This window comes from Oncorhynchus nerka, linkage group LG4, assembly GCF_034236695.1.
Source record: "Oncorhynchus nerka isolate Pitt River linkage group LG4, Oner_Uvic_2.0, whole genome shotgun sequence".
NCBI classification, from domain to species: Eukaryota; Metazoa; Chordata; class Actinopteri; order Salmoniformes; family Salmonidae; genus Oncorhynchus; species Oncorhynchus nerka.
In genome coordinates this window covers 51,909,460-51,934,311 of record NC_088399.1, presented here as the reverse complement: position 1 = coordinate 51,934,311, position 24,852 = coordinate 51,909,460, and the positions used below count along the sequence as shown (strand labels likewise).

Here is a 24,852-nt window from a genome sequence, read left to right as displayed (position 1 = left end):
GACTTCTAATGCGAGTGGGACTGGTGTGGCTTCGTGATCACAAGACCAGCCAGCTGATCACTGATTTGACAGCTCCAATGCAGTTCCACCTCAGACACAGCCAAAACCATCAGCCATGCTGGTGTTGGTTCTCGCCAATTAAAGCTTAATCTGATTGAATCTAGGCCTACAGTGCTATCGCACTGTAGCGCAGCTCTTCAGCGCCACAGATTGAATTGAGCACTCGGTGTTCCAAGCAAGAGAAGCACAATGTTGGTTAACCACATAAACTCAATGAAATGTATTCATGAAGACTTTGTTAATGTAAGGCACTTTATGATCACTATTGATGTAAAAAAAAAAAGACAAAGCTCACATAAAGACATGAATCCAAGCAGCTTAATCCATCATTTTATTGTGTTGTGTTCTATTCTGTATTGAATGATCTAGGTATTCTGTCAGACGACTAACCCAGACGTTGATCTGTGCTGTGTGTTCATGTGTTAGGATGTATTCTTCCTTATGACCTCTAATCTCCTTCAGTTAGCTTTCAGGAACTCAGTTTGTCCTGTAACACAAATACACAGTCAAAAGAAAATATATTGCCATATTTTAATTTTTAGTTGTATATTTAAAAAAACATTTTTTTTTTTACATTTAACCTTTAAATGAAAACGTAGGACAAAACACACATCACGACAAGAGAGACAACACTACATAAAACAACGTAGCATGGCAGCAATACATGACAACACAGCATGGTAGCAACAAAACATGACAACAATATGGTATCAGCACAAAACAGGGTACAGACATCATTGGGCACAGACAACAGCACAAAGGGAAAGGTAGAGACAACACTACATCACGCAAAGCAGCCCCGACTGTCAGTAAGAGCGTCCATGAATGAGTCTTTGAATGAAGAAATTGAGATAAAACTGTGTTTGTTGCAACTCGATCCAGTCACTAGCTGATGTATGTATGCGTGTGAGCTTGTATATAGATCTCTCTTACCATCCTTCATCACCCCACAGTACTCGTCACACTCCCCCTTGGAGTAGAACTTGTTACTGTTGCCCTGGCAGTAGTCCTTTTTATATTCCAGACAGAGTCCAGAGTTGGGATCGAAGGCCCAGATCTTGGGCTGCCCAGTGCAGGGTTGAGCATCCATGGGCATTCTGCAGGCAGCTGTAGAGAGACACATTAGAGACCATCTAGTCTTACACATAGCCTATGGGATACTGTCATGAGCACCATAATGTATCAGAAAAGTGGGTTGAGCATTGCCACATTATCAACTAGGTTATCAAATCAAACTTTATTTGCCACATGCGCCGAATACAACAAGTGTAGACTTTACCATGAAATGCTTACTTACAAGCCCTTAACCAACAGTGCAGTTCAAGAAGAAGAAAATATTCACCAAATAGGCTAAAATAAAAAGTAACACAAGAATAACAAAGAGGCTCCATACAGGGGGCACCGGTACTGAGTCAGTGTGCGGGGGTACAGGCTAGTTGAGGTAATCTATACATGTAGGTGGGGGCAAAGTGACTATGCATAGATAATAAACAAACAGCTTGTAGTAAATTGTCCGGTGGAAGTATCAAATCAAATCAAATCAAATCAAATTTGATTTGTCACATACACATGGTTAGCAGATGTTAATGCGAGTGTAGCGAAATGCTTGTGCTTCTAGTTCCGACAATGCAGTGATAACCAACAAGTAATCTAACTAACAATTCCAAAACTACTGTCTTATACACAGTGTAAGGGGATAAGGAATATGTACATAAGGATATATGAATGAGTGATGGTACAGAGCAGCATACAGTAGATGGTATCGAGTACAGTATATACATATGAGATGAGTATGTAGACAAAGTAAACAAAGTGGCATAGTTAAAGTGGCTAGTGACATAAGAATGCAGTCGATGATCTAGAGTACAGTATATACATATGCATATGAGATGAATAATGTAGGGTAAGTAACATTATATAAGGTAGCATTGTTTAAAGTGGCTAGTGATATATTTACATCATTTCCCATCAATTCCCATTATTAAAGTGGCTGGAGTTGGGTCAGTGTCAATGACAGTGTGTTGGCAGCAGCCACTCAATGTTAGTGATTGCTGTAAAGCTTGCGTCTCCTACAAGACTGTATTAGCCCACAGAGCTAAAGTCAAGGCATTAGCTCTGGGGAGCTAACGGAAGTCTTGAGGTCTTCCACAAGATTACCTATCACTCGAGTGTGGTTTGCCTACAGAATAACCACCTCTGTTACACTCTATCCCCTCACCTTCAGTGCGGCAACTCTGCAGACACTCCCTCTCAGTTACAAAGTTGTTCTGGTTGCCCATACAGCCTCCGTAGGTGAACAGCTGACAGCCCATACTGGTGGAGTTGTAGAAGTAGCGCTGCACCATCCCGAAACAGGGACCTGCGTCTGGCTCCGCCTTACAGGACTCTGAGGAGAGATGCACGGTAGCAGTGTAGCACTGTTAGTCAGACAGTCTGGTAAGTGCAGTGCATTGTGTGTGCTAACCATAGACACAGGGGTGGACTGGGACCAGAAATCTGGAATTTCTAAAACACCGGATAATTTCCCCCTCCGAGGACCCTGTTATTAGCCAAATAATTATAATTTGCCAGAATTTCCCTATGGCCAGTCCATCCCTGCATAGACATACATTATGTATGCAATATACTGTATATGTAATATACATAATTGGTTCTATCAGCTTCCAGAGATTCACTGACTAGACCCACACAAAGTGCAGGCTAAACCTTCAATTTAGAGGTCAGTGGCATAGCTAGCAGGCCCATCATGCACTCTCACCTGCACTCCGGAAGATCATGGTGTCATCACCCATACCGGAGCCCTCCACAGGGGCAGGATCAGGGAGGACTATGTTCCTCTTAGCTCTCTGGAGACAGACAGGTGAGAAGTTAGCAGGGTTGGGGTCAATTCCCTTTCAATTCCAGTCAATTCAGGAAGTTTCCTGAAATTCCAAATCCAATTCAAATTATCTTCAATGCTTTTCAATGAAGAAAATGTGGAATTGGAATTTGATTAACTTTCTTCAATTCCTTTAACCAAATCCACTTTTTAATGAAATCTCCGTCTCTGATACGGGGTACAACCTCAACATTGAAACTTGAATCATTGAATACAGGAAGTACCGGTGCCGTAATCTCAGATGGAGGCTCTGCTGCTACAGGCTCTGCTTCTGGTACACACTCGCCTGTGGAGAGAGACAGCAGGGGTTCAAAGGTCAAAGAATGTTCAGACACATAGTGGATGTCACAGGTGTGTGTGTGTGTGTGTGTGTTTGTGCCTGTGTGCACACATTGCCTGCCTGTGTACGTGTGTGTTTTGCTCACGTTTGTGTGTCTGTACCTTTGTTCTGTTTGATGATGACTGTGTCGTCAGCCATGCCCTGCTCCCTCACCAGCCTCCTGAAGTCGTCCAAGATAGTGGTCCGCAGTTCCATGGTGCGGCCTGAAGGAGGCAGCATTTTAATTTAGTTCTGCTGCAGAATATACAGGACTAACCATAAAAAAAAAAAATTATTTATATGATAATAACATTATAGCTGTGTCATTATAGTTGTGAATGGCCTGGTCCCAGATCTGTTTGTGGTCCTGCCAACTCCTAAAGTCATTGTCATATTTCTGTTTATTTCTGTTTGGGCCTTCCACTCGTACTTATACTGTGCTTTCAAAATACCCCTCATAATAAGGCACAATAAGTCACGCCAAACTGTGTAGAATTGCAGGAAATGCATTTTAAAATGTCAGAAAAAAACCTGGACCCCCGTCTACTGTTAGACCCATCCAATATCTACAACACAATTTCGGCCTTGTGCAAAACATGACACCGACCACCGTAGCTGGAACCAGGCTAATAAAGGGGTTTGATTCATCTCACCCGGGCGCATGTGTAGGCGTGTTTTGCATCGGCTGAAAGTTGATTGCATCAGATTTTGAACCGGACTACCTCCCAGGTGTGAGCCAGGTGCTCTGTTCAAAGGCCTCGGCGAAGTTGGCTCAAAACAAAAGCAATGTAATTAAGCATGGGTAGTAATTAGTAGGATTCTGTGATTTGCCATGCAAAAGTGCCTTCTCAATGACAAATGCAAACGTTTACACAGGGCAAAGAGATGTTGTATATGATGCTGGACGATGCCTTGTTGAAAAAAATGACAGAGCAGCACAGATTACGGTTTGATTTGAGAAGAGAGCACCTCCCTCCCTGCTTTTTCTGGATGACGTGACAGGCCTTTGCCCGGGGCCCTGCGGCTCAGCATAATCGAATCCGCCCATTGTCTCAGTGGTGTTGTGTTATACAGGTGCATTAGTAAAAATATATATTTTTTAAAGTTTTGTTAGAAACACCGGATAGGTGCAGTTAAACGTGTCGCTTCACAGGGTCAACCATAGTAGCCCATCACCCCTGGAGCAAGTTAGGATTAGGGTTAGGTCAAGGGAACATCGACAGATTTGTACGGATATTTGTACCAGCAACCTTTCGGCTACTGGCCCAACACTAACCCCTAGGCTATCTGCTCCATATTAGTAGTGACACTCACTGTATAGCTTGGCAGACTTGGTCTTCTCGCCACCTGTCTTCTGTTTACTCATCATGACGATGGCATACTCATCATAGTTAGTGTGAACGACATAGGCATCAACATCAGCCCCCCACTCTGCATGGAGGAGAACACAGACATACAGTACATACTGTCAATGACCCGCCATCTTTGACTTTATAAATATGGCTGGTAAGACAGTGGTATACATTTTGTTTTAAAATCCCTGGCCCTTACCTCCCATTCTGAGAGTATTAGAATAGTGTAAGCCATTGGCTGCAATTCCATCTTGCATATCCGAGGGGACACATGTTTTTTTTTCAGAACTACAAGTGCCCAGGAGGTAAGGGATATGACTTGATTTGTGGATTCAGGGTATGAACAGACATTAAAGACTCACTGGCAACGTGGTAGGTGAATCTTCCAGGTGTGTCTGTTAGCTCATAATCACCGGAGATCTGCTTACATGTCCCGTGCCTACACACGCACACGCGCACACACACGTACATCCATAATATATTTAGTCAAGCTATGGTGAATCCAGTAGCACTGTTAGAGGCTGTTCAGAGACACACGCATATGTGTGTGTGTAACCTCACTTCTTCATGCTGCGTTTCATGCTGACTTTGCCTTCAGTGTCCCCGGCCTGCAGCTCCAGTATGCCGATAGCTGAGTCTCCTCTGTGGCGCTGCATCCAGGGACAGGTGGAAGCTACCGCAATATCATGCCACTTCCCCATGAACTGACCCGGGGGGGGGAGGAGAGAGAGAGAGAGAGAGAGAGAGAGAGAGAGAGAGAGAATGTATGCACTACTCGGCTCACGTGACACTTGGATTTGAACTTTTATTTAAAGATTTTTCATCAAACTGTCCCCATTTCTTGTTATCCTCAGACAAATTATTGCTTTCATTTTTGGTCTAATTATCATTTCCGGAAAAGGCTTAAAATAAAAGGTTAAAATCCAGGTCATGTGGCATGATTAACCAAAACATAATTTGGTTCTGGGTTCCAAGATGGAGTTTTTTTTTACAGACCAACAATGCAGTATTTACAGGTATGAACAGGCACCCATAGAAACACTTTAGACCGCACAAGCTGATCAAAAGCAAACACATTTTGACCTCTCAACTGAATCAGACAACTACCCATCCAGTATGCACCATTTGTAAACGTGCAACTGGTTACGGCTGTGCTATTGCAGAATATTTGAGAGAACGCAAGAGAGACAGAGCAAACTCATTGGGAAGGCTACGAGAAAGGGAGAAAGAGCAACCGCGATGACTAAGAGACTAACTCTTACCTTGCTCAGGTCAAAGTTCTCCTGTGTGGGGAAGAGCGGTTCGGCAAGCACTGGCACACCATGGAGGGAGTTCACCAGGACCGAAAGGACCACAAGTATGGCACCCTGCTGCATTCTGTCTGTGTGTCTCCGATACGAACCTCCGACTGAGTTTCCTCTGAGCCCCTGGATCTGCTGGGAGATCACACCCACCCCTCCAACCCTCAGATCCCTCCATCCCTCCACTGGACTAGGCTAGCAAACCAGAGAGCATTGACCCATATGTATTTACCCCTCTCTGTACCCCCTGAAACTCCAGCAGAAAACAAACAGCAAACAGAGCAAAGTTCTCCTTTATCTGACTGTTTGTCCCTTTTTCTGAAACATTGGACATCAAAGTGGAATTTAACGAGGGAAAAAAATCATTACATTTCAGCGCCACAGAGTTGTAGCATGCATAGCGAAATCAATTATTGCTCAAGGGCTGAACCCTGTGGTTCTTCATCACAAAAACATGTAACCTGTTATGTATGTGGTATGAACATGAGTTGCTCAGATAAACATATGGAACTAAACCCACATAAACACACACACACACTACCATACCCCCCCCCACACACACACTACCACACACACACAGACACACACACACACAGACACACACACACACACACACACACACTCTCTCTCTCTCTCTCTCTCTCTCTCTCTCCATGGGTAACAATATTGATTATTGGGTTCTGGATCCTGATTGGCCCGCTCTGATTGATCGATGTTCCTACTCTGTGTTGAACAATGCTCTAAGTATATGTCGCCCAAGTTTCTTCTGTCACCCCGCTCCTCCGCTCCCTCCACTGGCTTCCAGTTGAAGCTCGCATCCGCTACAAGACCATGGTGCTTGCCTACGGAGCTGTGAGGGGAACGGCACCTCAGTACCTCCAGGCTCTGATCAGGCCCTACACCCAAACAAGGGCACTGCGTTCATCCACCTCTGGCCTGCTCGCCTCCCTACCACTGAGGAAGTACAGTTCCCGCTCAGCCCAGTCAAAACTGTTCGCTGCTCTGGCCCCCAATGGTGGAACAAACTCCCTCACGACGCCAGGACAGCGGAGTCAATCACCACCTTCCGGAGACACCTGAAACCCCACCTCTTTCAGGAATACCTAGGATAGGATAAAGTAATCCCTCTCACCCCCCCTCCCCCTGAAAAGATTTAGATGCACTACTGTTCCACTGGAGGTCATAAGGTGAATGCACCAATTTGTAAGTCGCTCTGGATAAGAGCGTCTGCTAAATGACTTAAATGTAAATGTAAATGTATCCCGTCTCTATCTCACATTCTCTCCAATTCTATCTCTCTCTCTCAGTATCTCCTTTTCAATCAGTGTCTCTCCCCTATTTTAGATTTGTCTGTCTCTCCAATTCTATCTCTCTCTCCCTTTAATCGCTCTAACACTCTTATGCGCTCAGGGCTGCGATCCAATAGGCAGAGAAAAAGACAATGAGGTCACAGACACCACGTAGCACCATAGGCAGAGGAACACTAGAATTTATTCAGCCATAGCAGTGTTATACAAGACAATGATGTCCCTTGTTTATCGGATTCAGAAAGGAAGACGAATTTAACTGTCCGTTGTACCGAGGGGACAAGAGACAGACAGACATCAGAGAGGATGTTGGTAATAAAATAAGACGGGCTGTCTAAGAGTGCATCTGTCATTAGTGGTTATACTATTTCACCCTTGTGAGGTAAAGCGTGTTGAGGTTCTGTTGTTGCCCAGTGAAACGTGTGGTGTAAAGGTGAAACCAATCCTGATGCTGTGCTCTGATGGAGAGTGCCGGGAAACTGGTGCGGCAAAGCAAATCCATGAGTAATCATGATGTTGCTCTGATCTGAAGGAGAGCACAAAAACAAAACCTGCAGTTTATTCAAATATCAAGTGTTCCGGTAGTCAGTCGACCACAACATAGACTGTCTGTAGAAAGGATTTCCAGTGACTCACCTTTAGCGTCCATAGGGAGGACAGTTCTCTGCAAACAACAAAGAGCACGACAACGTTGTGTTACACACTGTCTGCTTTCAGTCGTACAGCTGAGAGACGTGACATGTAGGGACTGTTTGTGTCTGTGTGTGTGTCCATACTTAGGCTACTACCTGCAGGTGGTGGGGTCAGAATGGCATCCTTGGGAAATCCATGAGATGTGGCAAAGTCTTTAAATTTCTGAATCACTTCAGGCTTTACCTTCTGAGAACGACCTGCAGGCAGACGGACGAATGGCAACGTTTGATGCAAGCAAAAGTACAGTCTCACTCCAGAATGAGACATTTATCCATGTTTTTCCAAATGTCAAGTTTCAAAGCTGCTACAAACATTACATTTCCATGTGTTTTTGACACTGAGTTTACTCCTCCCGCTCAGCATTGTTCCGTTTCTCCAAACGTCAAATTTGGAATTTGCTACAAATTTCGAGGTTAAGGGTTAAGGTTAAGGGTTAAGGTTTTGGATAGGGTTAAAACAATATGTTTAGGCACTCATTCAGAATGTTTTAGGTAAGGGTTAAGGTTTGGAATAGGAAACATTTTGTAATAAATACGAGTGTCCACTACTGGGATTGAACACCTGACCTTCTGATCTGGAGTCTATCTGAAGTTAAGGGATTACGCTCGTCCACCACCCTGGTCCACAGTGCCCTAGCAAAACCCAAGCCTACTTGATGGTAATAGCACTCACTGTTGTCAAAAGTGTCCGGTTTTGAAGGAATTTTCCTCAGGACATGGCTAGACGTCCAATTTCGAATGTGCCTGATTTATGAGCATATTGCCCCATTCTAAGCCTATGCAACAGAGATGGTTAGGTGAACCTTGCCCTCCAGTCTTTGCGATAGCTAAGAATAAGCTATCTTCAAACTTCACATAGAGACATACAAAAGAGTTCATCTGACTCTGGGCAAGTAGAAAAAAAATGGTATTTTGGCTCATGAGAGACCCTGGTTTAAACCTGGTCAGTCACACCTCTACCACGAAAGAGCAGACTTACCATAGAGGGCCACCTGTGTGTACTCTCTGTCCATCTTCTTGTGCTTCAGGACCAACGCATATTCATTATAGTTGGTCTCCACTACTGTGATGTCCTTTACTTTGTTATGGCCTGGAAAAACACAAATATGTTTTCTCATTATTTTCAACAACAAAAAAAGAAAAAGAAGAGAAGACTACGATACTGACGCAAAGATCAGCGACTCTGTACAGCAGGGGTCCCCAACTACATTCAGCCATGGGCCGATTTCATCTGGAGCGGATGTACAGCAGGGGTCCCCAACTACATTCAGCCATGGGCCGATTTCATCTGGAGCGGATGTACAGCAGGGGTCCCCCACTACATTCAGCCATGGGCCAATTTCGTCTGGAGCGGATGGTCGGGGGGGGGGGGGGGGATACAATTACTGGTTTGTTATTGAGCTGCATAGCATTAGTGCTGGCAGGCAGAGGACTCACGGGTGCTGAAATAGGTGAAGGCGCCAGGTATCGCTGTCTTCTCATACGTGTAAAGCTTACTGCGGCAACCTGTTGATCTTCACACAAGCAAAAAAAAGAACATACGATATGAATGTGCATGCCCATTTTTAGTACATTTTCAATGCCCTGACCAGGATGTCAGTCCTGTGGTTATTTTGCCAGAATGCCAATGTCCATTCTAGTGTTGTATTTAATGATGTGTTCCTGCCCACCTCTGGGTCCACATGGTGAGGTTGACGTCGCCGTTGGTCTGTGGATTCAGGATGCCCATGGACACTCTCAGCTTGTCTCTGTATGGGGCAGTAAACCCTGGGGAGTCATACGCCAGGCCCACACGGTACCACTTCCCTGCAAACTGAACACATAGACAGAGTCAAACCCACAAGTCAACCTAGCAGAGTGGCTGTACCAGAGCCCTAGCCTGGGGAGTCATATGCCAGGCCCACACGGTACCAGTTCCCTGCAAAATGCACACATAGACAGAGTCAAACCCACAAGTCAACCTAGCAGAGTGGCTGTACCAGAGCCCTAGCCTGGGGAGTCATATGCCAGGCCCACACGGTACCAGTTCCCTGCAAAATGCACACATAGACAGAGTCAAACCCACAAGTCAACCTAGCAGAGTGGCTGTACCAGAGCCCTAGCCTAGGGAGTCATACACCAGGCCAACACGCAGACAGTACTGTTTGTACTGTTTGCTGCTCCTTTACAAAAGAGACATGGGTCTCAACCGGACTTCCCTGCCTAAATACAGGTTCAATAGATTAAAAAAACACACAGAGGGAGTCAAACCCACTGGAGTTGCTCTATCAGAGCTACTCTATAAGAGTAACACTACCCAGTCATACGGCATTTAGTGCAAACTGAACATAACATAGAGATAGTAGGCTACACAAAGGGAGTCAAACCTGCCTGAAGAATACGTGGATAGAATAGTTGAATAGGATGTACTTGTATATAAATACAGTACTTGTATATACTTGTATATAAATACAGTATATAAATATGAAATGGGTAAAACATTATGTAAAAATTATTTTTTTGTTTTTACCCTGTTTTCGGAGTATAGTTACTATCTTGTCTCATCGCTACAACTCCCATACGGCTCGGGAGAGACAAAGGTCGAAAGCCATGCGTCCTCCGAAACACAACCCAACCAAGCCGCACTGCTTCTTAACACAGCGCGCATCCAACCCAGAGGAAACAGGCCCACCACAGGAGTCACTAGTACGCGATGAGACAAGGATATCCCTACCGGCCAAACCCTCCCTAACCTGGACGACGCTAGGCCAATTGTGCTTCGCCCCATGGACCTCCCGGTCGCGGCCGGCTGCGACCGAGCCTGGGCTCGAACCCAGAGTCTCTGGTGGCACAGACCACTGCGCCACTGCGCCACCCGGGAGGCAGTATGTAAACATTCTTAAAGTGACCATGTCTATATATATAGGCCAGCAGCAATTTGACCTTTACTCTCACAAGACCATCGGACAGATCTCTACTGGTCTAATGTCCATTGCTCGTGTTTCTTGGCCCAAGCAAGTCTCTTCTTCTTATTGGTGTCCTTTAGTAGTGGTTTCTTTGCAGCAATTCATCAATGAAGGCCTGATTCACGCAGTCTCCTCTGAACAGTTGATGTTGAAATGTGTCTGTTACTTGAACTCTGTGAAGCATTTATTTGGTCTGCAATTTCTGAGGCTGGTAACTCTAATGAACTTATCCTCTGCAGCAGAGGTAACCCTGGGTATTCCTTTCCTGTGGCGGTCCTCATGAGAGCCAGTTTCATCATAGTGCTTGATGATTTTTGCGACTGCACTTGAAGAAACTTTCAAAGTTCTTGACATTTTCCAGATTGACTGACCTTCATGTTTTAAAGTAATGATCGATTGTCGATTCTCTTTGTTTATTTGAGCTGTTCTTGACATAATATGGATTTGGTCTTTTACCAAATAGGGCTATCTTCTGTATACCACCCCTACCTTGTCACAACACAACTTTTAACAAGGCACACTTGTTAACTGAAATGCATTCCAGGTGACTACCTCATGAAGCTGGTTGAGGGAATGCCAAGAGTGTGCAAACCTGTCATCAAGGAAAAGGGCGGCTACTTTGAAGAATCTCAGATATAAAACCTATTTTGATTTGTTTAACACTTTTTTGGTTACTACATTATTCCATATGTGTTGATATTTTAGTTTTGACGTATTCACTATTATTCTACAATGTAGAAAATAGTAAAAATAAAGAAAACCCCTTCAATGAGTAGGTGAGTCCAAACTTTTGACTGGTACTGTAGATAATTATCTAATAAGGAAGTTAGTTCTATATCTGTGTCTGTCCATGGGCCATGGGCCGAGGGAACTTAGCGTGCATTGCTAGTCATTATATCTGTTTCGCAACCCTGCCGTCTGCCTGACCTTTGACCCTAGCACTGTTTGCTTTGGGTTCAGCTTCTGCCTCTGTCCTAATGCGATCCCGTCCCAACCACACGGATACAACGTTCTGTTCCCTATCAGACAGCCAATGAGTACTGAACATGTGGGGACGGGGAACATGTCTATGACTTTAAATAATAGACTCACGGACTAGAGGTCGAGGTTGAAGAGAAACTGCCCCTAAAAAACAACTTCTCATTTAGGAAACTGCCTATGTGGCATTGACATGAGTCAAACATTTATTCCACTGTCAGAATTGAGTATAACGTGTAAATAGGATAATTTTGGTCATAAATTCACTGTTGTCCAAAACAGTTTTGTGGTCGGGATTGAATCACAACATAAATGAAGGTTGGGTTTGTTTCAATCCTGCCCACAAGCCCACAGCTGGCAGCACACAAGTAATCATCCATTCGGAGTGCAGCTGCACACAGCCCGATTGTATTGCCTGTGGAACAATATGTAAATAACCCAATAGCTCCAAATTTCAATGGCTTAAAACCTCAACCTTGTAGAAATTAATATACACATTTTGAAAGCATTTAATGAGAAAGCTCAAAGCTGTGCATCATGAAAATATTGACACATTTATATTTTGTAATTTATTGACGGCCCATAACAAGCCCCCAATTTTGCCACACTCGCACACCAGCCGGCTGAAGCTAATTGGCTTAATAATTTGGAAAACTCTTCCCACCTGCGAACACACACGAGACACCACATCAAAACACACCCTGAAAGCAACTAATGTTTCAATTCAGTCATGACCTCTAGCATTTCTTAATTAACCAAATCTAAAACAATGCCAAATCAGGAAGTTGCCCTTTAAAGTTATGCGTCACCTAATGAAAAACCAATAAAACAGTATGCCATTGCCCTCTAAAAATGAGCTTAATCATTTCCCACAAAGATTAGATTACCCAGCTAGTGTGATGCGAAATGTCTTGTGGAAGCAGAGCAGGCCCTTCACTGATGCACCCTGGGTAATTAAAGCAAGCAGTTGAAAGAAGGAAGCAGCACGGACTCTGACATGACTCTGGCTCCTTCGGATATTTCTTGTTTCTTTTTGTTGTTGTTGATTATTTGCGTATTAGTATTGTACTGTTAGACATTTACTGCACTGCTGGAGATAGAACGTGTTTCGCTGCACTTGCTTTAACATTGCGCTCTGTGTATGCAAGAAATAAACTTTGATTTGATTTGAGTCTGGTCTCACCCTCTGCAGGTCGAAGTCTCTCTGAGGCTGCACGTCTCCATGGACACCCATCAAACACACCATCGCCGTGGCCATTGTCACAAAGGTGATCCTCATGGTTGGTTGCAGAGGAAGAGAAGGAAAGAGAGAGAGGAGGACAGAAATACAAGTACCCTGTTCTGCAACCAAACTGAACTGTAAAAGAGTGAAAAGCTGCACTGGAGCTGGACTACAGTGGCAATGCCAATTTTTTTCTCAAGTCCGCCCATTATTTGCCCAGCCAATCATTGATCAGAAGCTGAAGCTGAGCTGAAGTGCTCAGCTGCAGCAGGCAGAGAGGGAATGATGCTGCGTTCACGTGCCAGTCGGAACTAGAAAACTCAGACATTTCAGGCTTGCTAAACGGTTGTAGTTATAAACATGTCGCGTTCAACCAGTTAGCAAGTTGGACAGTTATGAGTTTCCTAGTTCCGACCAGCATGTGAACGCGGAATGATAGACAAGTTGGCTCCTGAATCCTTGGTGAGCATTCCTGAAGGACATTGAATTCCTGAATTCCTGACAGGACAGAGGAGTGCTTCAAATACCACCCTTCAAATACATCAGTTAAAGTATTCAGACAAGGGGCATTTGTGCTTTTTTAAACAATTATTCAATTCACTGTTTGTCCTTTTACCAACCAAGAAGTCTTTGTTTTTGACTCATACATTGAGTCATACATTCGGAAACACTCTCAGAAGAGCTAAATGTAATTTTACAACATTAAAGAAAAACAAAAAAGACAACAGTTTTAAGTCCAAAGCAGACGTTTTTTTTTATTTTTTTTATCTCAATACAAATCATTTCTGGGTAACAATTAAGTATCTTACTGTGATTGTTTTAAAATAAAATGGTCACAAAGAAACAAAAATAGCTTCTTAGCAAAGAGCAATTTCTCAAGCAAGAATTTAGCTAGGACTGTCTAGGGGTGGTCTGAGTGGAAATGGAAAAAAAAACTGAAAACTAGCTGCTATTGGCAGAGAGGTTTGGAACTCACTTTTTTATTGGTCTATTAACTAATTTACCACCTGGTAATGTCACCAGGCAGGCCGAAACTCCATCTCACCAAAACAGGCAGAAATTTCAGGCGGTCTTTTCAAACAGCTCTTACACTATCAGGGCATTATCACAATTTCACTGTATTATTCCAACCACATAGTGTAGATATATACAGTATATAACACACAGGACAATCACTTTTTTGACTGCACTGGGCCTTGGTATTTGTATTAATATTGATTCTCCCTTGCCAATGTTTTTGTATGCATGCTTTACAGCCAGACAGTACTACTTGTAGTGGCAAGAAAGTATGTGAACCCTTTGGAATTACCTGGATTACTGCATTAATTTGTCATCAAATTTGACCTAATCTTCATCTAAGTCACAACAATAGACACAGTCTGCTTAAACTAATAACACACAAACAATTATACGTTTTCATGTCGGTATTGAACACACTGTGTAAACATTTACAGTGTAGAGTGGAAAAGTATGTGAACCTTTGGATTTAATAACTGGTTGACCCTCCTTTGGCAGCAATAAACTCAACCAAACGTTTTCTGTAGTTGCGGATCAGACCTGCACAACGGTCAGGAGGAATTTTGGACCATTCCTCTTTACAAAAGTGTTTCAGTTCAGCAATATTGTTGGGATGTCTGGTGTGAACCGCTCCCGAGGCCATGCATCTCAATCGGGTTGAGGTCAGGACTCTGGGCCACTCCAGAAGGCGTATTTTCTTCTGTTGAAGCCATTCTGTTGTTAATTTACTTCTGTGTTTTGGGTCGTTGTCTTGTTGCATCACCCAACTTCTGTTGAGCTTCAACTGGAGGACAGAGAGCCTTACATTCTCCTGTAAAATGTCATGATAAACTTGGGAATTCATTTTTCTGTCGATGACAGCAAACTGTCCAGGCCCTGAGGCAGCAAAGCAGCCCCTGAGCATGATGCTCCCTCCACCGTACTTTACAATTGGGATGAGGTTTTGATGTTGGTCTGCTGTGTTTTTTTTCTCCACACATAGTGTTGTGTGTTCCTTCCAAACAACTTTAATCTGTCCACAGAATATTTTGCCAGATGTTCTGTGGAACATCCAGGTGCTCTTTTGCGAAAAAGTTTTTTCTTCTTCCGTGGTGTCCTCCCATGACCAACATTATCGTTTGGTGTTTTACATATCATAGAATCTTCAACAGAGATGTTAGCACGTTCCAGAGATTTCTGTAAGTCTTTAGCTGACACTTTAGGATTCATCTTAACCTCATTGAGCGTTCTGCACTGCGCTCTTGCAGTCATCTTTGCAGAACGGCCATTCCTAGGGAGAGTAGCAACAGTGCTGAACTTTCTCTATTTATAGACAACTTGTCTGACTGTGGACTGATGAACATCAAGGCTTTTAGAGATACTTTTGTAACCCATTCCAGCTTTATGCAAGTCAACAATTCTTAATCGTAGGTCTTCTGAGATCTCTTTTGTTCAAGGCATGGTTCACATCAGGCAATGCGTCTTGTGAATAGCAAACTCACATTTTGTGAGTTTTTTTAATAGGGCAGGGCAGCTCTAACCAACATCTCCAATCTCGACTCATTGATTGGACTCAAGGTTAGCTTTTGGAGAAGCGATTAGCCTAGGGGTTCACATACTTTTTCCAACCTACACCGTGAATGTTTAAATGATGTATGCAATATAGACAAGAAAAATACAATAATGTGTGTGTTATTAGTTTAAGCACACTGTGTTTGTCTATTGTTGTGACAAAGATGAAGATCAGATCAAATTTTATGACAAATTAATGCAGAAATCCAGGTAATTCCAAAGGGTTCACATACTTTTTCTTGCCCTAAGTCGTTTTTTATATTTTTGACAACTTTTACTTTTACTTCACTTACATTCCTAAAGAAAATATTGTACTTTTTACTCCATACAGTTTCCCTGACAACCCAAAGTACTTACATTTTGAACGCTTAGCAGAACAGGAAAATTGTTAAATTCACGCACTTATCAAGAGAACACGTGGTCATCCCTACTGCCTATGCTCTGGGGGACACACTAAACACAACAGCATCTTTTGTAAATAATATAGAGCGTTGGAGTGTGCCCCTGGCTATCCGTACATTTTAAAAAGAAGAACATGGTGCCGTCCGCTTTGCTTAATATAAGGAATTTGAAATGACTAATAACTTTACTTTTGATACTGTAACGGCTGTCGTCATCGGATGAGGAGGAATCGGACCAAAGCGCAGCGTGGTAAGTGTTCATGACTTTTATTGAACTGAACACTTAAACAAAAATAACAATGAATAAACGAAACAGTCCTGTCTGGTGAAGAACACTAGACAGAAAACAACTACCCACAAAACACATGTGGGAAAAAGCTACCTAAGTATGGTTCCCAATCAGAGACAACGATAGACAGCTGTCCCTGATTGAGAACCATACCCTGCCAAAACAAAGAAATACAAAAACATAGAAAAAAGAACATAGAATGCCCACCCAAATCACACCCTGACCAAACCAAAAAAAAGACATAAAAAGCTCTCTAAGGTCAGGACGTGACAGATACAAGTATATTTTAGCAATTAAATGTACTTTTGATACTTAAGTATATTTAAAACCAAATACTTTTGGACTTTTACTCAAGTAGTATTTTTACTGGGTGACTTCCACTTTTACTTGAGTAACTTTCTATTAAGGTATCTATACTTTTACTTAAGTGTGACAATTGGGTAGTTTTTTCACCACTGCTTCTCTGCCACACCACCTTCTCTACCATTGCTTAATGTTGTTCCTAAATGCCACAACAGAACAGAAAAACAGAAGACAAATAATCTAATCAAATGTTATTTGTCACATGCGTCATACAGTGGCTTGCGAAAGTATTCACCCCCTTGGCATTTTTCCTGTTTTGCTGCCTTACAACCTGGAATTAAAATGTCTTTTTCTGGGGTTTGTATAATTTGATGTACACAATATATATAATATACACTTTGAAGCAAGAAATAAGACAAAAAAATTAAAACTTGAGCATGCATAACTATTCACCCCCCCCAAAGTCAATACTTTGTAGAGCCACCTTTTGCAGAAATTACAGCTGCAAAACTCTTGGAGTATGTCTTTATAAGCTTGGTACATCTAGCCACTGGGATTTTTGCAAAACTGCTCCAGCTCCTTCAAGTTGGATGGGTTCCGCTGGTGTACTGCAATCTTTAAGTCATACCACAGATTCTCGATTGGATTGAGGTCTGGGTTTTTGACTAGGCCATTCCAGGACATTTAAATGTTTCCTCTTAAACCACTCAAGTGTTGCTTTAGCAGTACGCTTAGGGTCATTGTCCTGCTGGAAGGTGAACCTCCGTCCCAGTCTCAAATCTCTGGAAGACTGAAACAGGTTTCCCTCAAGTATTTATCACCATTCCTTCAATTCTGATCAGTTTCATAGTCCCTGCCGATGAAAAACATCCCCACAGCATGGTGGTGGCAGCATCATGGGGATGGTATTCTCAGGGTGATGTGAGTTGTTGGGTTTGCAACAGACATAGCGTTTTCCTTGATAGCCAAAAATCTACATTTTTGTCTCATCTGACCAGAGTACCTTCTTCCATATGTTTTGGGAGTCTCCCAAATGCCTTTTGGTAAACACCAAACGTGTTGGCTTATTATTTTCTTTAAGTAATTGCTTTTTTTCTGATCACTCTTCTGTAAAGCCCAGCTCTGTGGATTGTAAGGCTTAAAGTGGTCCTATGGATAGATACTCCAATCTCCGCTGTGGAGCTTTGCAGATCCTTCGGGGTTATCTTTGGTCTCTTTGTTGCCTCTGATTAATGCCCTCCTTGCCTGGTCCGTGAGTTTTAGTGGGCGGCCCTCTCTTGGCAGGTTTGTTGTGGTGCCATTTTCTTTCAATTTAAAAATAAAATGGATTTAATGGTGCTCCGTGGGAGGTCCAAGGTACTGATATTTTTTATAACCCAACCCTGATCTGTACTTCTCCACAACTTTGTCCCTGACCTGTTTGGAGAGCTCCTTGGTCTTCATGGTACCGCTTGCTTGGTGGTGCCCCTTGCTTAGTGGTGTTGCAGACTCTGGGGCCTTTCAGAACAGGTGTATGTATACTGAGATCATGTGACAGATCATGTGAAACTTAAATGAAGTCCACCTGTGTGCAATCTAACTAATTATGTGACTTCCGAAGGTAATTCGTTGCACCAGATCTTATTTAGGGGCTTCATAGCAAAGGGGTGACTACATATGCACGCACCACTTTTCCGTTTTGAATTTTTTTAGAATTTTTTTAAACAATCTTTTTTTCATTTCACTTCACCAATTTGGACTATTTTGTGTATGTCCATTACATGAAATCCAAATAAAAATCCATTTAAATTGCTGGTTGTAATTGCAACAAAATAGGAAAAACGCCAAGAGGGATGAATACTTTTGCAAGGCACTGTAAACAACAGGTGTAGACTAACAGTGAAATGTTTATTTACAGGTCCTTTTCCAACAATGCAGAGTTAAAAAAGTCAAATAGAAACAGTGACACAAGGAGTAAATTCACAGTAAATAACTAATAACAAAAACAAGTTAATAAAAACACAGCTCTATACAGGGAGTACCAGTACAGAGTCGAAGTGCAGAGGTACGAGGTAATTGAGGTAGCTATGTACATATAGGTAAGGGTAAAGTAACTAGGCAACAGGATAGATAGACTGAGCAGTAGCTGCAGCGTATGTAGTGAGTTTGAAAGTGTGTGTGTGTGTGGCATCAGTGTGAATGTGAGCGCATGTTAAATGTGTGGGGCGTATGCAGTGTGTCTGTGTGTTTGTGTTGGTAAGTTAGTGTAAGTACAGTATCAGTCAAAAGTTTGAACAGACGTACTCATTCAAGGGCTATTCTTTATTTTTACTATTTTCTACATTGTAGAATAGTAGTGAAGACATCAGAACTATGAAATAACCCATATGGAACCATGTAGTAACCAAAAAAATGTTAAACAAATCAAAATATATTTTATATTTGAGATTCTTCAAAATAGCCACCCTTTGTCTTGGTGACAGTTTTGCACATTCTTGGCATTCTCTCAACTAGCTACACCTGGAATGCTTTTCCAACAGTCTTGAAGGAGTTCCCACATACAGTACCAGTCAAAAGATTGGACAAACCTACTCATTCCAGGGTTTTTCTTCATTTGTACTATTTTCTACAAAACTATGAAATAACATCAAAACTATGAAATAACAAATATGGACTCATGTAGTAATTCCAAAAATATATTTTGTATTTGAGATTCTTCAAAGTAGCCACCTTTGGACAGCTTTACACACTCTTGGCAATCTCTCAACCAGCTTCATGAGGTAGTCACCTGGAAGGCATTTCAATTAACAGGTGTGCCTTTTTATTAGTTAATTTGTGGAATTTCTTTCCTTCTTAATGCGTTTGAGACAATCAGTTGTGTTGTGACAAGGTAGGGGTGGTATACAGAAGATAGCCCTATTTGGTAAAAGACCAAGTAGGGAGACCAAATAGGGCTATCTTCTGTATACCACCCCTACCTTGTCACAACACAACTGATTGTCTCAAACGCATTAAGAAGGAAAGAAATTCCACAAATTAACTAATAAAAAGGCACACCTGTTAATTGAAATGCCTTCCAGGTGACTACCTCATGAAGCTGGTTGAGAGATTGCCAAGAGTGTGTAAAGCTGTCCAAAGGTGGCTACTTTGAAGAATCTCAAATACAAAATATATTTTTGGAATTACTACATGAGTCCATATTTGTTATTTCATAGTTTTGATGTTATTTCATAGTTTTGTAGAAAATAGTACAAATGAACTACTATGGCAAGAACAGCTCAAATAAGCAAAGAGAAACGACAGTCCATTAGTACTTTAAGACATGAAGGTCAGTCAATCCAGAAAATGTCAAGAACTTTGAAAGTTCCTTTGAGTGCAGTCGCAAAAACCATCAAGCTCTATGATGAAACTGGCTCTCACGAGGACCGCCAAAGGAAGCAAGACCCAGGGTTACCTCTGCTGCAGGGGATAAGTTCATTAGAGTTACCAGCTTCAGAAATTGCAGCCCAAATAAACGCTTCACAGAGTTCAAGTAACAGACACACTTCAACATCAACTGTTCAGGGGAGACTGCGTGAATCAGGCCTTCATGGTCGAATTGCTGCAAAGAAACCACTACTAAAAGGACACCAATAATAAGAAGAGACTTGCTTAAGCCAAGAAACACGAGCAATGGACATTAGACCGGTGGGAATTTGTCCTTTGGTCTGAAGAGTCCAAATTTGAGGTTTTTGGTTCCAACAGCAGTATGTGTTTGTGAGACGCAGAGTAGGTGAATGGATGATCTTCGCACCTGTGGTTCCCACCGTTAAGCATGGAGGAGTGAAGGTGTGGGGGTGCTTTGCTGGTGACACTGCTTTGCTGGTGACACTTAACTAGTATGGCTATCACAGCATTCTGCAGGGATACACCATCACATATGGTTTGAGTTTAGTGGACATTGTTCCAACAGGACAATGACCCAACACACCTCCAGGCCGTGTAAGGGCTTTTTTTTTTACCAAGAAGGCGTAGTGCTGTATCAGATGACCTGGCCTCCACAATCACCCGACGTCAACCTAATTGAGATGGTTTGGATGAATTGGACTGTAGAGTGAAGGAAAAGCAGTCAACATTGTCCTGTTGAAAAACAAGTCTCAAACAAGTGTTTAACACTTTTTTTTGGTTACTACATGATTCCATATGTGTTATTTTCTAGTTTTGATGTCTTCACTATTATTCTACAATGTAGAAAATAGTACAAATAAAGAAAAACCCTTGAATGATTAGGTTTGTCCAATCTTTTGACTAGCACTGTATGTGTGGGTGTGTGGGTAGAGTCCAGTGTGTGTGCATCGATTCAGTGCAAAAAAAAGGTCAATGCAGGTACTCTGGGTAGCCATTTGGTTAGCTATTTAACGGTCTTGTTTAGCAGTCTTGTGGTTCGTTCAGGGTCCTGTTGGTTCCAGACTTGTTGCACTGGTACCGCTTGCCGTGTGGTAGCAGAGAGAACAGTCAATGGCTTGGGTGGCTGCAGTCTTTGACAATCTTTTGTGCCTTCCTCTGACCCCTGGCATAGACAGAGGTCCTGGATGGCAGGGAGCTCGACCCCAGTGATGTACTGGGCTGTACTCACCACCCTCTGTAGCGCCTTGCAATCGAGTGGTTTCAGTTTTCGCACCAAGCGATGATGCAACAAGTCAAGATGCGCTCAATGGTGCAGATGTATAACTTTTTGAAGATCTGAAGGCCCATGCCAAATCTTTTCAGCCCCCTGAGGCGGAAGAGGAGCTACCGTGCCCTCTTCACAACTGTGTGGGTGTGTGGTGGACCATGTTAATTCCTTGGTGATGTGGACACAGAGAAACTTGAGGCTCTCGACCCGCTACACTACAGCCCCATCGATGTGGATGGGGGCGTGCTCGCCCCTCCATTTCCTGTAGCCCACGACCAGCTCCTTTGTTGTCCTGGTAACACACTGCCAGGTCTCTGACCTCCTCCCTGTAGGCTGCCTCATCGTCGTTGGTAATCAGTCCTACCACTGTTGGGTCGTCAGCTAACTTTGATAATGATAAATAAAAAGTGCATCATGTGGCTAGGTTGGTGAGAAGAAGAAGGGTTTATTAATATTACTTATACCATGGCATTGTTGAATACTCGTTTCTGATTGGTTTGAAGGGCATTCTAGAGCATGAATTCAATGGATATAGTTCTTGCATGTTCTATGTTTGAGCTGCTTTTGAAAGCAAAAGTCAAATTGAAAACATTATTGGCATCGGTGAATTTGATTTCTATAATAGCAAGCTAGGACTTATAGTTTGGTTAGCTAAACTAGCAAGTCTGTTGGTTTGGTTACTGTCACTATCTAGTAAACTTGTTAGCTACTTCAGTGGATGTTTAACGCAAATGAACACATTTCTAGCTATACATTTGTTAAAATTATAGCCATGGTATAAAAGGGACAATCAGCTCGGGGCTCTTTGTGTTCCTTGGGAAATAAAGCAACTCCGTGGAAGGTCAGTTCCACTCCGAAAGTGTGTCATGGAACACACCTTCCACATGGTTCATTATTTTCCAGAGAACGCATAGCCCCCTCGTTGATTTTCCCTTCTGATCCTTTCTGAGACCAGAGAGATACAGAATCATCATCAGATAGGAGAGAGGTGTTTTGCTCTCCACACACAATACACATTACCCCATAATAGGTTCAGATGTCTGACGCAGTTCTCTTGACAGATCAATGGCTAGAGTGCATTGAGAAAACAAGGAGACACGGAGAGAAACTCAGTTGCATACTCCTAGCGCCAAAACCCATTGGATGAGAAAGCCAGAGGTCCCGCCCCTCCGACCTTCTCCTCCAATGGGTTTTCAGAATGAGGCGAGTAGAGAGGATGCGAGGAGCATGCAATTGAGATTCTCCCCGAAATCACATAGCATATTCATTGCAGGTTTCTAGTTCTACATTCTACTTCCTTTTCTCAGTAGCATCGGGGTTTCATGATTGGCTCAGGCATACCATATAACATGGTTATAGACCATTGCTTACTGGCCATTTGAGACTCTCCACTTCGTTGAGCATCCGCCGAGGACAGTGCCCAGCTGCAGCAGGTAGAGAGGGAATGATAGACATTGCTGAAAATTCTTTACTACAATTCTGAGAGGAGAGCAAAAACCAAGCTTCAAATACACCAGTCGTAGGATTCAGACAGATAAAGGGACATTTGTGCTATTTTTTAAACAATTATTCAATTCACTGTTTGTCCTTTTACCAACCAAGAAGCTTTTGTTTTTTGACTGAGTCAAACACTGGGCAACACTGTCAGAAGAGCAACATGTCATTTTACAATATAAATCCCCCCCCCCAAAAAAATAAAATTTATTAATATGGATTCACCATTAACAATATTTTTGTATGCATGATTTAAAGCCAGCTAGTCATTTATAGACAAGAGGACATCAGCATTGTCACGTTCTGATCTTAGTTCCTTTGTTTTGTCTCTGTTTTTGTATGGTCAGGGTGTGACTTGGGGTGGGCAGTCTGTTTGTTTTTCTATGTTGGTTTTTGTGTTCGGCCTAGTATGGTTCTCAATCAGAGGCAGGTGTCGTTAGTTGTCTCTGATTGAGAATCATACTTAGGTAGCCTGGGTTTCACTTTTGGGTTGTGAGCGTTTGTTTTCCGTGTGAGTGTTTACTCCACACGGTACTGTTTCGGTTTTCGTTCGTTCACTTTATTGTTTTGTTCAGTTCGTTTCATTAAATAATACATCATGAACACTTACCACGCTGCGCTTTAGTCCGATCCTTCTCCCACCTCTGAAAACCCTTACAGAAACACCCACCACCAAAGGACCAAGCAGCGTGGTAACGAGCAGCAGCAGGAGAGGCAGCGATATTTGGAGAACTGGACTTGGGAAGAGATTCTGGACGGCAAAGGACCCTGGGCACAGTCAGGGGAATACTGCCGCCCCAAAGCAGAGCTGGAGGCAGCGAAAGCAGAGAGGCGCTGGTATGAGGAAGCAGCACGGCAGCGCGGCTGGAAGCCTGAGAGGCAGCCCCAAAAATGTATTGGGGGGTGGCACACGGGTGGTGTGGCGAAGTCAGGTAGGAGACCTGTGCCAACTTCCCGTTATTACCAGGCAGGCACCGTGTTATGCGGTGGAGCATCCCAGCTCCCCGTATCGGAGTGGGCATCGGGCTAGGTGCCATGAAGCCGGCTCTGCGCATCTGGTCTCCAGTGCGTCTCCTCAGGCCGGCATACATGGCACCAGCCTTACGCATGGTGTCCACGGTTCGGCAGCACAGCCCAGTGAGGGCTATTCCACGTTGCCGCACTGGCCTGGCTACGGGGAGCATTCAACAAGGTAAGGTTGGGCAGGCTCGGTGTTCAAGAACTCCAGTGCGCCTTCACGGTCCGGTCTATCCGGTGCCACCTCCACGCACCAGCCCTCCGGTGGCAGCCCCCCTCACCAGGGTGTCTCTCCGTCTCCTTCCTATAGGTGCTCCCGCCTGTCCAGCGCCGCCTGAGCCTTCATCCTGCCCAGCGCCGCCAGAGTCTCCAGTCTGTCCTGAGCCGCCAGAGTCTCCCGTCTGTCCTGAGCCGCCAGAGTCTCCCGTCTGTCCTGAGCCGCCAGAGTCTCCCGTCTGTCCTGAGCCGCCAGAGTCTCCCGTCTGTCCTGAGCCGCCAGAGTCTCCCGTCTGTCCTGAGCCGCCAGAGTCTCCCGTCTGTCCTGAGCCGCCAGAGTCTCCCGTCTGTCCTGAGCCGCCAGAGTCTCCCGTCTGTCCTGAGCCGCCAGAGTCTCCCGTCTGTCCTGAGCCGCCAGAGTCTCCCGTCTGTCCTGAGCCGCCAGAGTCTCCCGTCTGTGCTGAGCCGCCAGAGTCTCCCATCTGTGCTGAGCCGCCAGAGTCTCCCGTCTGTGCTGAGCCGCCAGAGTCTCCCGTCTGTGCTGAGCCGCCAGAGTCTCCCGTCTGTGCTGAGCCGCCAGAGTCTCCCGTCTGTCCTGAGCCGCCAGAGTCTCCCGTCTGTCCTGAGCCAACAGAGTCTCCCGTCTGTCCTGAGCCGCCAGCCAGCCAGGAGCCGCCAGAGCCGCCAGTCAGCCAGGAGCCGCCAGTCAACCACGAGCCGCCAGAGCCGCCAGTCAGCCAGGAGCCGCCAGAGCCGTCAGTCAGCCAGGAGCTGCCAGAGCAGTCAGTCAGCCAGGCGATGCCAGAATCGCCCTTCACTCCGGAGCTGCCGGAGCCTCCCGCCTGTCCGGCGCTGCCGGAATCTACCGTCCGTCCGT

At 43.9% G+C, this 24,852-nt stretch overlaps 2 protein-coding genes across 5 annotated transcripts; both read right to left on the bottom strand.

The window, feature by feature from the left end:
• Positions 1–374: 374 nt before the first annotated feature.
• On the bottom strand, positions 375–6,046 carry ambp (alpha-1-microglobulin/bikunin precursor). The gene is made up of 10 exons (XM_029628315.2): positions 5,872–6,046; positions 5,171–5,313; positions 4,972–5,048; positions 4,572–4,688; positions 3,380–3,481; positions 3,163–3,224; positions 2,819–2,906; positions 2,279–2,446; positions 994–1,167; positions 375–547 (listed from the first exon to the last, which is right to left on the bottom strand). Exons 1-10 carry the CDS (start codon positions 5,983–5,985, stop codon positions 519–521), a joined length of 1,074 nt encoding a protein of 357 aa, XP_029484175.1. The 5' UTR covers positions 5,986–6,046; the 3' UTR covers positions 375–518.
• A 1,335-nt stretch (positions 6,047–7,381) lies between these two features.
• Positions 7,382–13,217, bottom strand: ptgdsa (prostaglandin D2 synthase a). 4 transcript variants are annotated; one of them, XM_065017646.1, is made up of 7 exons: positions 13,016–13,217; positions 9,580–9,722; positions 9,347–9,423; positions 8,889–8,999; positions 7,994–8,107; positions 7,854–7,881; positions 7,382–7,768 (listed from the first exon to the last, which is right to left on the bottom strand). In XM_065017646.1, the coding sequence occupies exons 1-6, from the start codon at positions 13,109–13,111 to the stop codon at positions 7,856–7,858; spliced, it is 567 nt and encodes a 188-aa protein (XP_064873718.1). In that variant the 5' UTR covers positions 13,112–13,217; the 3' UTR covers positions 7,382–7,768; positions 7,854–7,855. The 4 variants fall into 4 exon arrangements, with proteins under 4 accessions (XP_064873718.1, XP_029484155.1, XP_064873719.1 ...); XM_029628295.2 differs by having other exon boundaries at positions 7,382–7,743; positions 13,016–13,216; XM_065017647.1 differs by having other exon boundaries at positions 8,006–8,107; positions 13,016–13,216.
• Positions 13,218–24,852: the final 11,635 nt, after the last annotated feature.

Excerpts from the sequence above, each read along its gene's own strand:
- ambp (XM_029628315.2), bottom strand. The coding sequence starts at position 5,985 with ATGCAGCAGGGTGCCATACTTGTGGTCCTTTCGGTCCTGGTGAACTCC. Across the intron at positions 4,689-4,971 it reads ATTCACCTACCACGTTGCCA|AGTGGGGGGCTGATGTTGAT; the intron begins GTGAGTCTTTAA and ends TCCTCCATGCAG. Across the intron at positions 2,907-3,162 it reads CATCTGAGATTACGGCACCG|AGAGCTAAGAGGAACATAGT; the intron begins GTACTTCCTGTA and ends GTCTGTCTCCAG.
- ptgdsa (XM_065017646.1), bottom strand. The coding sequence starts at position 13,111 with ATGAGGATCACCTTTGTGACAATGGCCACGGCGATGGTGTGTTTGATG. Across the intron at positions 8,108-8,888 it reads CACACAGGTGGCCCTCTATG|GTCGTTCTCAGAAGGTAAAG; the intron begins GTAAGTCTGCTC and ends GTCTGCCTGCAG. Across the intron at positions 7,882-7,993 it reads ACCTGCAGGTAGTAGCCTAA|AGAACTGTCCTCCCTATGGA; the intron begins GTATGGACACAC and ends TGTTGTTTGCAG.